The following is a 16225-nucleotide window of genomic DNA, read 5'->3' as shown; positions in this document are numbered from 1 at the left end:
AACCCCTCAGAATATCAAAAGAAACGATCCGGGGAAAAGGAAGACCGTCGCTATCGTCATCATCACCGTCATCATCATCATGTTCGGTAATTTTGCAAGTTTTGGTAAGCATTGAAATATATTCATACTACTCGACTACCCTTTTTTATAATTCTGAAACGGGCCTTTCCTCGTGCCTGCCAACCTCCTTAAGCTTTCCATACTGAGCTCAACATTACACTAAAATCTCTCTGAGATCTGGATGGGAGTCTCAATTCTAAATCTATAATCTGCAACCTTTATCATGTGGTCCTCCCATGCATGATCATAATGAGATCTTCATTATACCCCCGACAGAAGCTACGGTCATCCCGTTTGATACCTCTCCTCCGGGGTTTTGGTAATCACTGCGTGTCTGAAAGTCTTCAGAGTTTCACGAATCACTACTACATCAATAATGAGCATTCACATTATTGATCATCTCATGAAACCGTTGCAAACCCATACAAGCTCTTTTCGTCCGTTTTCTTTTCGTTTCATCTTTTCATTTTATCCTACACCCATCCTATTTAGCCGTCTAGGCATTTCACAACGTCCATACTATCATCCAAATTTCCCATGAAATAGGACGCGAAAGGATCCATATTCAGAAAAGCTCAATATTCTGACTCTTTTACAGCACCGCAACCTACCACAGCTGATGGTAAGCCTCGGACTATCCCACCACCAACTCCACTCACGTTCCCTTCAAGTACACCCCAGTCGCCTGAGCATGTTTCTTCGGACGATGTACCCCTAGTCACGTTTCTTCAGACTATTCATCGGCCAACGGATATTAAATTGTCCCATTTCGAAAGACTAGGTATTCACGTCGTCCCAAATGTATCCCCTCAGGAGTTCTTACCCGATCCTTCCTTTCTTCCCCCAGATGAAGAATGGACAAATGTCTCCGAGGAAGATTTAGAAGATGCAACTACAGCAAGTAAAAAGCCTTTAAGTAATGGCAATAAAGGTCCTGGAGCGAAAGCTTATCTGGACCGCCGAAGGGAACTTTCGATTGACAATACAGCTGCTTTTCGCACTGTCCGGAGAATTCCCCAAATAAAGGGCACACCAGCAGCTCGTTTAGGCAATGCGTATGAATTCTACAAGAATTTGGAAGTCTTTTCGGGCTACTGGGTTGACACTTCTCTTCCAAAAATCACCACCCCTCCTTCTGACGCCGCCGAAAATGGTGCCGAGAATCAAATCGGAGAAACCAAAGAAGGTGAAGCTCCAATTCCGCTCCATCAACAAACCCACGTTCGGACTGGCACTGGTTCCCAGCTCCCTCACGAATTCCGTCAAGGTCTTGCGACTTCCTTCATAAAACTTGTCGCCTATGACTTCGGCTGTAACGTCTCTTTTCCACGTGTCGAACCTCGTCTCCATATTCATCCACCAAAGTCACAACCCACATTCCCTCCATCTCAGTTCTCCGCTATGGGCATTACTATGATCTACCGTTCCCCTACCGACCGAAACTCCTCTCGCGCAGGAATCCTTGAAGGTCCCTTAGCAGCTCTCTCATGTCGGTCGTCAACATCCTTCAGCACTCCCCTCGATTCCAATTTAGATCTTGCTCGTGAAGTAATCACGATTCTGCTCACGGCTCAGCAACGGAATCGTGAAGGAAAAATCGAAAAGCCCTTTGGTGAGGGGAAATGGTGGACTACTGTTCCTCGCTGGGGTGGTGGGAAAGGTGGTCCTATTGGCAAAGAAATCGAAGCAACCTCTTCTAGTTCTTCATCCGCTTCTTCATCTTCAGGAGATAAATCTATCATGTCTGAAATCAAATCCAAAATCACATCTTCCTCTTCGGAAGATAAATCCCTCATGTCCGATATCAAATCTAAAATCGGCGGTATAAATTCCCTCCCATATCTTCAATCCATCACTTCGGAAAGACGTCCCCCGCAGAAGAAACTCCGCACAACGCGTCAAGGCGGCCAATCTCAGATGTACGAAAATTACCGCAAAATGATGCCCCCGACCAGCACGTGGGATAAAAAGGTACGTTACATGGCGATTGGAAAACCGAGTGGTGTACAGGGGGATTGGGACGAGGTATTCTTGGTTAGCTGTTTGAATCACCATGTCAGTTTTCTGAGGGGAAGGGTTGGGAAGGAGATTCTTGAGGTTCTAGATGGAGAGAGAGATGGAAAACGGGGGTATAAGAGAACGGTGATTTGGAGGACGAAGTGGTATGATTTGTTCAAGAAGGAGGATAGGGTGGAGGCTATGCGTGTCATCTGGGGAATAATGGCTTGGGGGATGAGGGAGGAGGGAGTCGGACAGGGGAAGATGGACGGAGAAAGGGAAGAGAAAATGGACATGGATAAGTAAGTGAATGGGGATTTGGAAAGAGGATGCCATGCCCGTGGAATCTTTTAGTAGATAGATTTGGATTTGTGCTCAGTGAGCTATTTTTGCATATTCTGAAGCGTGCTTGAATGCGGATGAATGAAATGGAATGGATAGCGAAAGCGAGCCAGCGAGGGACGATCGAAAATTGGAGAGATAAAAGGACGAGTGATCCAATGGATGAATGGATGAAGAGTACATACATACATACCATAGATAGACGAGCATGAAAATCAAAGTGAGCTTATTTATGAGCATGATTACATTCTGTCACAAATTAATCACAGATGCTTGCTGAATAATCGAGATGGATGAGAGCAGGACGTATCCGATCCGGCTTGGAGTTTTGACGATTGGAACTAGACAAGGTAGGCAGGTAGGTAGAAGTATATGTCTTAATCAACACGCTATGAAACGAAATGTATTTTTAACTTCTTTGCAAAACCAACTGAATGTTCAATATGGCTCTCGAGAGCGGAGATTTGAATGCAGGAAGGTGGAGGAGGATATATGCATACATGCATGTAATGTATTAAGACCTCTTAATCAGATCATCAATACATATATAAACCAGCGAGAGAAAATAGGATAGACACTTCATACGCGCGCCCAGTTGCTTATATTTCTCGAGAACCCAGTGCTGTGCGGATGGAAAGCAGGTAGGTGGAGGGAGGTATGGATGATGCGATTTCAATTTATCTGTTTATTTGTTTTCTAGTCTACATCTATAAACCCCTTCTGGCGATCCTGGATACGGAATATAAGTACTGTTCGCTGTTCGCTGTTCGCTAACACTACTCTGAGCACATTCTAATGTTTAGAGCTGAAAATCCCTCGAATGTCACAAGAGGAATTTCGCGAGGATGCTTCGTTTTTGTTCATCCATGTCGATGTTGTTGTGCTGGGCCTGAAGAGATAGATAGTGTTCGTTTTTGTATAGCTTGTTATTGTGTATCGGATGAGAGATCAATCGCATTGGAAATTCTTGATCTTGTTGGGTTTAAGCGCAAATATCCCTTCTTGTGCGTTGAAACAAAAGAATTTGCTGTAGCAACGCTATGTCTTTTATCTATCAACGGTTGAATACGTTGAATAGCGTTGTCTCGATGTTGTGTTTGTTCGTGTGAAGTGCCAATGCATCCTGAATGAGCGAAAGCTAAGTCGGTGGAAGATATAAGAATCAGAAAGTGAACATTAACCTTAATATTTATATGGCAAAAAGAGATTTCACTGATTTTGTGTTGTAGTTGTTAGATTCTTGATACGACTTGAGAATTTGAGGTCCAGCATTCGAGATTTCGAAACTCGTGAGACGAAATAACCATTCAAGCGCTGCACATGACACACTATTATTCGAACTCGTTGGAATTAGTGTAGATAGAAAGTATCTAAGTAGTAATAAAGCAAATATTTCCGGTATTAGATGTTGCTTGTAAAATTCGCACCTGGCTTTGGATCATGCAGGTATCCGGGCGTTGAGAAAACAACTGTACCGAGAAGACTAGACTAGACATTTCAACGAGAGCTAGATTTGTTTAGTTTACTCAACTGTCATCATTCATAAACGAGGTAGTCAGTACAAGTCATCATAGGAATTCACCTAAGTCCTATTGCTGCATATTCTTTATGAAAAGAAAGGACAACGCCGCAAACGACCCGAAGCGCCTATACTCCATAACTTACTCTTGAGTTTTAGTTTATCTTCCTACCAAGCGGGTACGCAACCTTTTGCGGGTGTCAAGTTTGCCTGTGATTATGGAAGTTGTCACCCTGTGGCGTGTTGCTGAGAACAATATCCTGCAACTCGTATGGATGTGACTTGAGGAGCTTTGTTACATCGATGTTCTGGAGCCTTGTTGTACTTCAAGCGGCCCTATCAGCTGCTACTAACGCGTTAATGTTGTGAGTTCTTTTAGAACGCTCGTACTGCATTAGAAAGGGGGATGGGTAACGCCCAATTGGAGTCCAATCAACTAGTATACTTGACAAGAAGTATGTTGCAGTCCAATAGGCAAGAATTCGTGGCCACTCAGTGGAGATATCCAGAGTTACATTGCGGTTTATTGGTCAGGGGAAGCCTCCCGCCGGTCGTGATCTCGGGGTAAGTACCATGATCAACGGTGATGCTACTGCATTCAGTCTGGAAAGAACGACGGGAGTCGCACATGCTCGTACTTCTTTGTGCCCCCTGCATTCAAGTACCCGAGTGTTTCTCTGATGTTTGGGTGGAGGTATTGTCTTGAATGATCCATGAACAACTTGCATCGAATTGGTTGATGTATGCAACGTTATTATTTGATATGGTGACAAATTGTGCCACGCTAGTGTTTGGCTCGATGCCCTCGATACGGGCTATCAGTAACAGGCGTCAATGTTACAATGATTTAGCCCTGGAAGCTTGTACGTGACAGTTCAGATGCCGTGGAACGTTCTCAATCGAGTGAAATTTGTCTGCGATATAACTTAGTATCACGTACAAGTTGATACAAAACAGTTTATTCGAGGAATTCGAACCACGTTGGAAGCATAGGATAAGAATCGAAGCTTGGGGTAAAGCGTGCACCACCCTAGTTATCACCAGCTCACTATGCTTGCTTGCTGGCACCTGGCAGTATACATTTATCAATGTTTGCATGTCTCCCTCCCTATTCAGTATGTACCATGTAGATTTGCTTAGAATATGATAATTCTATTAGCACTACGTGATTGGTCACAACGAGTGCAGGGTGGCAAATCAGTTAACCTGTAAAGTCCCAGTACGTCCTCGGGACCCCACAGTGTGAAAATTCACAGCAGCATAGGGGCACCGCAAATTGTTATCTGGTAATGTGTTCGGCGACCTGAGCTTGCTCAAACATTCTGGGGACCCGCTGTCAAGATTAGAATTGTGGCGGCGAAATCTCATCTTCCCACAGAATCTAAATGTGATAATGTCTGGAAGTATGGAATGTGAATACCCATTTTGTGATAAAAGTTGTTGGAAAACAAGACACAAATGGGGATGATTAATATTGATGTGTGTCTTATAATTCGAGAAGCACATTGATCAAGTAGAGGTAGGTCCATGCTTAATCAGAAGAACCTTGTCCTGCGCATCATCCCTACTCTGCACAATCGACTGGCGGGAGCCTCAACCTCAATATGATCAAAGAGCCGGCTCGTAGGGCTGGGGCTGGTGAGCAATGTTACACAAGAATCCACACATCAATGTCACGTAGCAACGTTTGATAAAGTGAGTTGGCGCCAAGATTCTAGCTGACGTGATAGATGAAGAATAAGAACACAAGAGCTACCAAAGTAAGTTCAACGCCTGTACATAGCCACATGCCGCAGGCTTGCATACTCGGCAACAGATCTGGAGTCAACATTGAAACGTGGGAAACAAGATTCTGACAGCAGATAATGCAGGCAGGGCTTAAGATCCACTGTTTCTAGCTTCTACGTAGATATCATTTTCGGTGATTTGGACTTTGACACCAGCCAATTCTGCTGGCTACAAGGAATTCTCGGAATGACTAGCTCTCGAGGTCTCAAAGGCAGACTTCTTGCTCTGAAAGTATAGGTAAAGGGTACGAATCTGAACATTGGTAAGTTATGGGGAAGATAGAAAAAAAAACTGTAGATTGACGTGGGTGACTTGGGATAACAGTGAACTTCAAAGCTTTCAAGCAAGTTTTGCCGGTTTCTTGTAAGATAATTGGACAATTGAGTTAAGGAGTTTCTCAAACTGTATGAGATGAGGGTCTGCTTTGTGAAGGGAAAGAACCGGTACCTGTCAATGTGTATGGTATCTTGTATGATGGATGTTGTTGCTGTTCTGCAAGAGGTTAGACATCCTTCAGGGGAGGGGAGCACCGCGTCGCTGCTTTTCGTGAAACTCTGTGGATTGCTCTTGAACCTCGCTCCCTCGGTAGACCTCGGCGCAAGGCAAAAGTTTGCAAGCAATAAAGCAGCACGTCAAGTGAACCTATGTGGCTGACATTAGACGAGATATCTTGGCCAATTATATGGATATATGCACGACCACGCCAGCCATGAAAATGGTACTTCGGACGCTCCGTCCGAAATCATCCACATTAACCACCATGTTCGTTCAAAGGATATGAGAGTTCTGGGCTTTCATCTTCCTCATCCGTCATTGTGCCGATATTGGATTATCTGCAGAGAAATTCTTCTTCCGAAAAGCACCGGACCGATATGCAAGATCGAGCTTAGATCTGATTAATTTTGCACATACAAGGGACCTAAGCCATAGATGGCTTGCAGCTGCGTTGATACCCTCTTCAGCAGGACATGATATGCTATCTCCATATGCGTTCGAATTCTGGATCCATTGGGTACGTGACACCAGATTAACATACCCAAACTGTCACCCGGTATAATTTTAACATGCACGAGATTTTAATCTCGTGTGTCGGCTTTCCTGACTCTTGGTCGCGCGTTGCCCCGTGAAAAGGTATACCCTTAGAAACACGGTCTCTCCGATTAGATGCAGTGAGCTTCAAGAATATGCAGCGCCTCAAAAGAATGTGAATTAATACTGGATAAGTTGCCTTAATCTGGTAAGGGGGAATAAGTTATGGAAGCAATGTTGAAAGACAACATAGTGGAAGATGAAGATAGATGAAGAGGAAGACGAAGAACGTGAGACGTGAGATGTGAGAATAAGGTGATACAGAATGGTGCTGTTCTGACTAAATAATCAATGCCTAGGATAATACGTACGAGGTTCAAAACGAAGAAGATACTGAAGTTAGGTAATAATAGTGTCAATGAACAACTGTGAAAGCCTCTCAAGCCAAGCCAATTGTTGATGTCAGCAAGACAGCCATAGAGATGGATATGTAGGTATGAAAGCATGCATGAAGATAGATTTGAGTGGCTTTTCCCAAATCTTTCCTTGACATGGGGGAAATATGATGGATAGATGTACTGTAACCTGCAAATGCAAATGCACCAATGCGATGTATTAGGACCCTCAACTTTCAACGATGAGGTGGATGTAAGGTTGATGGTGTGATTTCCCACTACTTGATAATACTTTGAATGAAAAGATGTGATATACATATCAATGTAGTTGAACAATATGGATGATTGGAATGGGTGTATTGTAGTATGTATGTATGTATGTATGTATGTAGGTATGTAGGTATGTAGATATGTAGGTATGTAGGTATGTAGGTATGTAGGTATGTAGGTATGTAGGTATGTAGGTATGTATATCTACCTACCTAGATATATCAAGAGTTGCCCAGGTGTAGTTCGAGTGTTTGCGGCAAGTACCTACTAGTATGTAGCGAATGGATTGATTGATGAATTGGTGAGCCACTTGCTTACTCATTCCAAGGTTGACTATTATCAGGATATCAGAATATCAGGATATCAGGATATCAGGATATCAGGATATCAGAATATCAGAATATCAGAGACACCAGAGATATCAGATGTAGTAAATTCGAGAATTTCATATCTGGAGGATCATAGGTATAGATAATATAATCAAAATCATGTAGAGATACATAATACGACATTTGAACGGTCAACTCCTACATACTCCTTCCTATTCCTACTCCTACCGTCAAATTGTGAATGTTACCTTTCTCCCTTTCTACTTTACTCGTTTTAAGTTAATTTGATTCGAATCATAATCCCGGTAGAGTATGAATTCTCAATAGAGATATAATAAGTCTCATTTATTTATATCTAATGATTGGCTTTGTCTGTTTATTTGTTTGATTTCCTACTGCCCACATACATACATATTTACCTACTTACATATTGTCTTTTGTCTATTATCTATTATTACAATCCATTCTCCTCCCCCTTTCAATCTTGCTTGCATCTCTACACCTCTCTCTCTCTCTCAGTCTCTGCATCTGCATCTATCTGCATCCGCATCGGAAGCAGAAAAAGAAAGAGAAAAAAAAGAAGAGAATCTTCAGCCCTGCTATTGCTACTCATTCAGATCTTTCCCCTGTTCGCTGACGGAACATACACTGCCCAGCGCGCCTCGCCTTTTCCAGAGCACAACACCACTTAATCCATCAATCAGCAAACCTCACTATCACTATTGCACATTAGTGTACCCGCCTATCACGACCTTGTGCATCGCATCTTCCGACCGATTCTCCCCTCCCGTCTGTTCCTAAACACACCAAACCCAACCTCCATGCAATTCTGCCCCACGTTGGAACATCGACGTATTCAATTAATTACCAGGAACCTACTGGTAGCTAAGAATATCTTCCTCTACCGGCTATAAAGATATCTGCCGGTCCGCCTTCAAAACTCAATCAATCAATCGATCTCGTCTCTCGACATCATATCACTTCGATCCGGTTCATTCTGGTCGCGCTTCCGCAAGCTATCACCCTACCCCTCGTCACGGCTTTGTGCCGACAAAAAGCAATTAATAATCAACAATCTTGCGTGGCTCACAACATTCCATCACGTCGACGTCCATAATCAATATGTCTGGGTATCCGGGATACAATAATGGAGGCTATGGAGCACCAAACCAGCAGTACCCGCCCCAACCCTACTACCCGTAGGATCAATTTCCTCCTCTCTATGCAGTTCTCTTAGAATTCTCACTTACTTTCGTCAGCCCTCAACCAACATATGGAGCTCCTCCTCCCCAAGGCGGAGGCTACGGATATCACCAACCTCCGCCTCCACAACAGCCTTATGGATATTCTCAAGTAAGAGGTTCACACACGCAGATGTTCGTTCCTAATACTAATTATCTCTCTCCAACAGCCCCCTCCTCAGCAATACGGCGGATACAATGGTGTGCCATCTAACGCGCCACAATATGGCAGCCCAGGTTCGCAAAAATGATCTCGGAGTTGTAGCAGAAATACTGATTATTCTACCCAGGAATGCCCTCGGTCAGCTCAAACGCATATACAAATGGCAATCAGAATGCTCCACCACCACCACCACAGGGAATGCATTCATTTGGACAAGGTGCCCCTCAAGGATATGCCTTTCAATATTCCAACTGCACAGGAAAACGCAAAGCACTCCTAATAGGTATCAATTATTTCGGTCAGCGTGGTCAATTGCGTGGATGTATCAACGACGTCAAGAATATGTCATCATATTTGCATGAAAACTTTGGGTATCAGCGGGACGATATGGTTCTTCTTACGGACGATCAACAAAATCCAATGAGTCAGCCTACCAAGCAAAATATATTACGAGCCATGCATTGGTTGGTAAAGGATGCTCGACCCAATGATTCGTTATTCTTCCATTATTCTGGTAAGTGATTCAACATGTATAAATATACTTACTTGTATTGACGTCTACAGGACATGGTGGCCAAACCAAGGATTTGGATGGGGATGAAGAAGATGGTTACGATGAAGTTATTTACCCAGTCGATTTCAGACAAGTTGGTCACATTGTCGACGACGAGATGCATAGAATCATGGTCCAGCCTCTGCAACCTGGTGTTCGATTGACAGCAATTTTTGACTCGTGTCATTCCGGAACTGCCCTCGACTTGCCATATGTTTACTCCACTCAAGGAGTTCTCAAAGAACCAAATCTTGCGAAAGAAGCGGGCCAAGGTCTTCTTGGTGTTATTTCTTCTTACAGTCAAGGTGATATGAGTGGTGTTGCAAGCAATTTGATGGGATTCTTCAAGAAAGCAACGACTGGAGATGATGCTTATAACAAGACATTGGCTACCAAAACATCGCCCGCTGATGTGATTATGTGGTCTGGAAGCAAGGATGATCAAACATCGTCAGTATATTTTTTACCGTGTCATTGTTATGGATGAGCATTTTGAAGAACAGGAGAACCCCTTGTCACAATGTGTTGCAAGGGCGTCTTGTGGCATTATTAGCGTCGGAGTTTATGCTATCTTCTGGATACTGAACCTTATTATGGTCATACATGTACATAGAAATAGTCACGTTTAATTTATAAAGCCCGAGGTCTGTACCAGTAGCCAAGTCTGGCGAAGATACAGACCAAGGGCCGCGAGTTACGTTGGGTCGAGTGACCTAGCCGACCTTCATCCATATGCCTTCTTACATTTCTGGTCATGAATAGGTACTGACGATTTGCATACAGAGCCGATGCTACCATCGCTGCACAAGCAACTGGTGCCATGTCATGGGCTTTCATTAGCGCCATGAAGAAAAATCCACAACAGAGTTACGTTCAACTTTTGAACAGTATTAGAGACGAACTCGCTACTAAGTACACCCAGAAACCGCAACTCAGTTGTAGTCATCCGTTGAGTATGTCCCCCTCCCTGCCTTTATAGTCCGTCTAGTGATGCTAATGACAGCAGACACCAATCTTCTCTTTGTCATGTAAAAAGTCGCACAAATGTATTAAAGGATTTATGATGCAAGGGACAACATTTTAAGGCATGCATGTGGACGGGAATTGGGAAGGCATGCAGCTATGAGGTCTATGAAGAACGATTTGCTCGATGGGAACGAACAATGACGGGCTGCGGGTTTATGATTTTTTTTTTTTTTTTTTTTTTTTTTTTTTTGGATTTGATGGATCGAGGACTTGACGGCTGGTTCTGGCATATTTCTTTCCTTGGCAAAATGAATGATAGTAAGGACTGGGATGGATGGATAATGAATACTATGCCACTGAGACGTTTTTCTCAAGATTGTTTACCCGAGATGCTCTCTAAGACTGTATTATTTATCTGGTAATAATTTATTTCTCCACGCCATAGACCCAACTACTATAAGTTATTTCCATCCTAATCCACGGTATACCATGAAACATAACTATGATCCCCAATTGATTCAACCTCAACTCCAAAAAGATACAGTAAGTATTTTGCTAACTCGACCTTCCCATACCCAATTCAGTACAATTCCAATGCATATTGCATATAATCATTTCTGCATTCATACTCCCGCTATCCTAACATTGACAAATTTCATTACTCGACAAAGGAATTTTGAGGAGAGAAATGATTTGGAAAGAACGCCTAAGATAGGGAATGAAAAATAAAAGAGAGTACCCAAACATTACTGCAATCCCTCCACTCAATCCCTCACCCCCTCATTCCTCTCCTTCAAGATGTCCCTCACAGCACTCTTAAGACTACTCTTCCTCGCGACACTGAAAGCCGGATTGACGATCGGTTGTGCTTGATTTGCCTTGACGGGTGATGCATTCCGCGATACATCTCTGGATCCAGCACGAGATACAGAGCGCGATCCCGAGCTTTCTTTCCTTGCCGATAATGAACCTGGAATCTCTTCTCTTGCTGCATTTTCCTGAGACGAAATTCTCTTTGCTCGATTAGCTCTCATGACCTCTAATTTTCCGAGTATCTTCTGGTGGATTTTCTTATTTTGATCCCATGCTTCTGCACCTTTGCGCATGCGGAGACCGGCTATGATTAAGAAAGCTACGGTGCGGATCGTGGCCTTGGGTTTAGGGGCGGGAGCTGGTTCGGGTATCAAACTTGTTTGGCGGAGGAGGCGGAGATCAGCTTTGTTGCTAGTGGGATGTTAGTGAATGTAGTATTAAGCGGACTTGAAAAGGGGGAACTTACCATGCATCATACATGCTGATTTTGGCGGTCAGATATTTCTTCGCGTATGCCAAATCAGCGCGCTTGCTTTCTTCTCGAGCACAACGGGCTTTCATCCATTCGATTTGCATGCACAGACCCTTCAACTCCTTTCCGTGTTTGTCATCTCTCTTTTCAATTTCTTTCGAAAATCGCTTCTCTAGTTCATCTCTGTCCTTCTTTAATGCTTGAATTTCGTCTTCGGTGTACGAAATCGACATATTTGGGAATCTAACACCGCTGCTAAGAGTGCGCTTTTCGGCTTCCCATTCACTCTTCGCCTTGATGTAGTCTTCTTTCGACTTGACGTATTCCTCCTCGAGAAGTTCCAATTGCTCTTTGGCGCTAAGGGCCCTGGCACGTTCTCGGTTACGTTCATCGCGGACTCGACGGAGACTGCTGCGAAGCTCAACTTCCTTGGCGCTTACACTTTGGATTGCAGTTTCACGTTCCTTGATAAGTAGTTGTAAAGATTCGCGTTGAATTTGAGCTTCCTGAAGCATTTCGTGGAGGTCTCTGCGTTCAAGAGCAATAGTGTGGTTTTCTCCACTATTTGCACGTTCAGCCATGAGAGCTTTCTGGAGACGATCGATTTTGTCACTGAGTCTGTTGATAGCTGCCTCAAAAGAGGCATTCCTCGTTGAGAGCTCATCTTTGGTAAGGCGTAGTTCATCCAATTGACGCTCCAATTGGTCTTTCTCGGCTTCCCAACTTTGTTCTTGATGTTGGAAGTTGATGTTCAAGGCGTTGATTTTTCGTGCTGCTTCTCTGTCTGACTCCTTCATTCGGGAACGAAGATCTTTGAGAGACTGATGTGCCTCTGAAAGCTGATGACGAAGTAGACCGATTTCCTTATGAGTAGAGCCACCAACCGAAGCTGGCGAAGAGGCGACGTTAAAACGTGCCAAATCAGTCTCGTGAACTTTACGCTCGAGCTCAGCAATTTGTCGTTTGAGAACCTTAACCTTATCCTTATGGGCGGTTTCACGTTGAATGTATTCATTCTCTTTTTGACGCAATGCTGTGAGATCTTGTTTAATTTCAGATAATTCGTGAGAATTCTCGCTATGCTGATCACCCGATGCTGGCTGACTTGCCAATTCCAGGATTCGCTCTTCTAGCTTGCTGATAGTCTTTCTGGCTGTAGCTAACTCCCGCTTTTCGGATGAGCCGCGGAGTATACGATGTAGGTCCTGAATCTCAGCGTTGAGGCGAGCTTCTTCGGTACTGGCTCTCTCAATTTCTTCATTCAGCTCCTTTTCGATAGCCTTTTGCTCTGCCACGGCAACCTTGTGGTCCTCACGAAGTCGGCGAACTTCGTTATCAAGCTTCATCTTGGCTGTTCGAAGCTCAACTCTCTCCTCTTCGAGACGGAATGTTTCGTCTTCTTGTTGCTTCAAAGCCCTCAGTTGACTCGAGATCTCATCTTTCTCAGCCTTGAGTTCAGCATTCGATGATCGGAGGGAGTGAAGTTCGAGGTTGACTTTGCCAATTTGGTCTTGCAAGTTCTGTTTCTCCAATCGCACCTTTGACAGCTGGGCCTCGTGATTCTGTAACAGCTTGTTCAAACTCTCTTTCGATCCTTGATCAGCTTGGAAGTCGCTATGGAATACCTCCAGTTCTGCTCTTGCACTGGTGGCTGCGGCTTCTGCTTTCGCAAGATCTTGCTTAAGAGTCTGTAACTGTCTTCGAAGACTGTCAGATTCGTGTCTGGCAGCACTAACATCTTGATTGGCTTGATCGGTTTCCTCGTCAAGACTGGTCTGCAGAATCTCAACTTCATCCTCCAGACCCTCAATCTTTTCAGCCAAGGATCTTTGCGCACGCTGGCTGAGTCTAAGCTCTTCTCGAACACTAGCTAGTTCGGATCTTGACTCTTCCAATGCTTTGCGACGATCTTGAACATCTTCGTTCAACTCGTTTATCTGGCGTGTAAGAAGAGCTTCTTGACTCTCGTGCCTCTCTTTCTCGCTGCGCATAGCCTCTCGAAGTTTCGACTCTCTCCCAGATAAAGAACCTTCGGTCTGTTGAAGTCGATCGATGGTTTTCTGGAGGCTTGCCGCCTGTTCTTCGGCACGGGCTCGTTGGGTTTCAAGATTGCGTTTTTCGGTCTCCCAGTTCTCAATGTCTTCATCGTATAGGCGTTCTTTCTCCCGGATTTCTGCTTTGAGGTCCTCAACTTCATGACCAAGGCGTCCTATCTCTTCTGTGTATTGATCCCGCACGTCACGTTCGTTACCAAGTGCCAAACTCTTCTCATGTGACAATTTATCTTCGAGATCCTCGATTAAAGCTTTAGCCTGAGCCAAATCTGCTTGTAGACTAGCAGATTCAGCTGTCAGAGCGTCATGTCGGCCCTGGAGGAGATTCTTCTCATCATTCCTCTGTTGGAAATCTCTCTGTAATCCTTGCAGACTTTCGAGTCGAGTAGCAAGAGCTTTTCGCTCACGAATAGTCTGATCCAAGTCATTTTCAACTAAGTCAATTTTATCATGAAGACTCTGCTCCTTCGCTTCACTGTCACGTTTCAAGTCCTCCAGTTTCTCTTGCCATTTTTTGACTTCACGTGTTTTTTCGGCATGCTGCTGCTCCAAGTTTTGGTGTCGTTCTCGAAGATCTTCCAGTTCGTCTTGTAAACGGTTGGCCTTCTCTTCAATCTGGCGACTCAAGCCTTTAGTTGTGATGGACTTGTTGGCTAGCTCATCCTGAAGTTCTTCTAGATTGGCTTCGGCACGTTCTTTATCTCGAATGGCTTCTTGGTGATCCTCTTTAGCTTCTTCGGCTTCGATTCTCAGGCGTTCTACATCATGCTCTAATTCCTTAATCAATGACTCGGCCTCTTTGAGCTCTTCATTGGATTGTCCCGTTGCTTTCTCTTCCAACTCTATCGCTCGGCGTTGCGATTTCTTCAGGGCTGTTTCTAAGTTAGAGATAGTTCCAACATGTTTCTGAACATCATCCTTCAAATTGTCAATATCGTCTTCCCTGTCATTAATGAGCCGATCCTTTTCGCGTAGGTCTGCTTCCAAATCGTCGATTTTGTTCTCCATATCGGCGTACTTGTCTTCCTGGCTTCGCACTCGGTTTAATTCATCTTCCTTCTCCTCCAAAACTTGCCGCAAATTATCTAGCTCTTCCTGTTGCCCGGCACTCACATGCCTCCTCTTAAACTTCTCCTGCATATCCAGAATCTGTTGTCGATATTGCTCGACATCCTTTTCGGCTGCAGTCAATGTCTTTCGGAATTTTTGTAACTCCCTTTGCATGGTAACTTTGTCAACTTTAAGCTCAGTGTTTTCTTTTAGTGCAGCTTCACTGAATCCCGGCCCTGCCTTTCTCAAGGCCTCTTCCAGGAAATGGATCTTAAGTTTTAGTCCGAAGTTTTCCTTCTCAATTCTGTCAATGACGTTTTCTTGCTCGCGTAGTGACAATTGGTTTCCATCTTGTAGAACCCCAGGCCCCTCGTTTCGCCGGGGCAGTAAAGCTGCCGGCGTCGAGGCTGTACTACTGTCGATATGCGGCATTGGAGTACCAGCCATAAAGGAACCCGTTCTTGTTGAATCGTCCCCGTATGCTGATCCAGCAGGTAATGGGCCGAAACCTTCCTGAATTTTGTCCAATCCACCCGCCCGAAGAAATGCTGGTGTTGCCTGAACGTTCTCTTTGTTATTTCGACGAGTGCTATTCATCGTCGCATTCTTCAGTAGAGGTGTGAACTCTCCTCCCCCAAGCCCCGCTGGCAAATTTCGTCTGTCCCCAAGGGTAGTGCGACTTCTGGGAGTGCGAATGTTGACACCACGGCGGCCATTTTGCATCTGCGAAACTAGGTTGTTGTCTTTTGACGGCGACTGGAAAGACTGTTCTTGTGAAATATCGAAGTCGAGGGCATGACTACCTAGATAAGTAGCATCTCCAAGAGCCGTTCGTGGTGTATCAAGCCCTGCTATTCCGGCTTGCACCATTATGAAAATTGTTGTGAGCTTTGAAACTCAAATTAATGTAAGAAAACCCTTTATAATTTACTGTGAAAAAGATGTAAGAATAGCGACCATAGCGATTGACCCCAAACCAAAGGCAATGTCTTTACTCAAAGTGCATTTGTAAAAGAATAAGCCGAAATTGTGGTTTTTGGGGACGCGTGGGAAGAATTGAAGTTTTCTGAAATGATATCAATAGATAGATACGCGATGGTCTCGATTGTTTACGTTCTTTCCAATAGAGGTTAGCGCCGGGTTGCCAAAACAAACACCTCGCACGGCTCTTTTATTGTGCCAA

General features: G+C 44.2%; 3 protein-coding genes across 3 annotated transcripts; 2 read left to right on the top strand and 1 right to left on the bottom strand.

Annotated features, from left to right (window-relative positions):
* Positions 1–79: 79 nt before the first annotated feature.
* EAF02_008390 (uncharacterized protein) lies at positions 80–2364 on the top strand (the record flags this gene model as incomplete). Its single annotated transcript, XM_038904438.1, has 2 exons — positions 80–104; positions 659–2364. 2 exons carry the CDS (start codon positions 80–82, stop codon positions 2362–2364), a joined length of 1731 nt encoding a protein of 576 aa, XP_038755495.1.
* Positions 2365–7949: 5585 nt separating this feature from the next.
* EAF02_008389 (uncharacterized protein) lies at positions 7950–10895 on the top strand. Its single transcript, XM_038904437.1, has 7 exons — positions 7950–8929; positions 8990–9083; positions 9142–9208; positions 9262–9648; positions 9699–10137; positions 10471–10640; positions 10694–10895. The coding sequence occupies exons 1-7, from the start codon at positions 8853–8855 to the stop codon at positions 10717–10719; spliced, it is 1260 nt and encodes a 419-aa protein (XP_038755494.1). The 5' UTR covers positions 7950–8852; the 3' UTR covers positions 10720–10895.
* Positions 10896–11417: 522 nt separating this feature from the next.
* Positions 11418–15912, bottom strand: EAF02_008388 (uncharacterized protein; the record flags this gene model as incomplete). The annotated part of the gene is made up of 2 exons (XM_038904436.1): positions 11418–11877; positions 11933–15912. The coding sequence occupies 2 exons, from the start codon at positions 15910–15912 to the stop codon at positions 11418–11420; spliced, it is 4440 nt and encodes a 1479-aa protein (XP_038755493.1).
* Positions 15913–16225: the final 313 nt, after the last annotated feature.

The sequence above is a fragment of the Botrytis sinoallii genome (assembly GCF_014898435.1).
Source record: "Botrytis sinoallii strain Bc 23 chromosome Unknown BSIN_016, whole genome shotgun sequence".
NCBI classification, from domain to species: domain Eukaryota; kingdom Fungi; phylum Ascomycota; class Leotiomycetes; order Helotiales; family Sclerotiniaceae; genus Botrytis; species Botrytis sinoallii.
This window is presented reverse-complemented; position numbering and strand designations above follow the sequence as displayed.

Coding starts and splice junctions, on each gene's coding strand:
- EAF02_008389 (XM_038904437.1), top strand. CDS start 8,853: ATGTCTGGGTATCCGGGATACAATAATGGAGGCTATGGAGCACCAAAC. Junction 9,084..9,141: donor AGCCTTATGGATATTCTCAA/GTAAGAGGTTCA, acceptor TCTCTCCAACAG/CCCCCTCCTCAGCAATACGG. Junction 9,649..9,698: donor GTTATTCTTCCATTATTCTG/GTAAGTGATTCA, acceptor TGACGTCTACAG/GACATGGTGGCCAAACCAAG.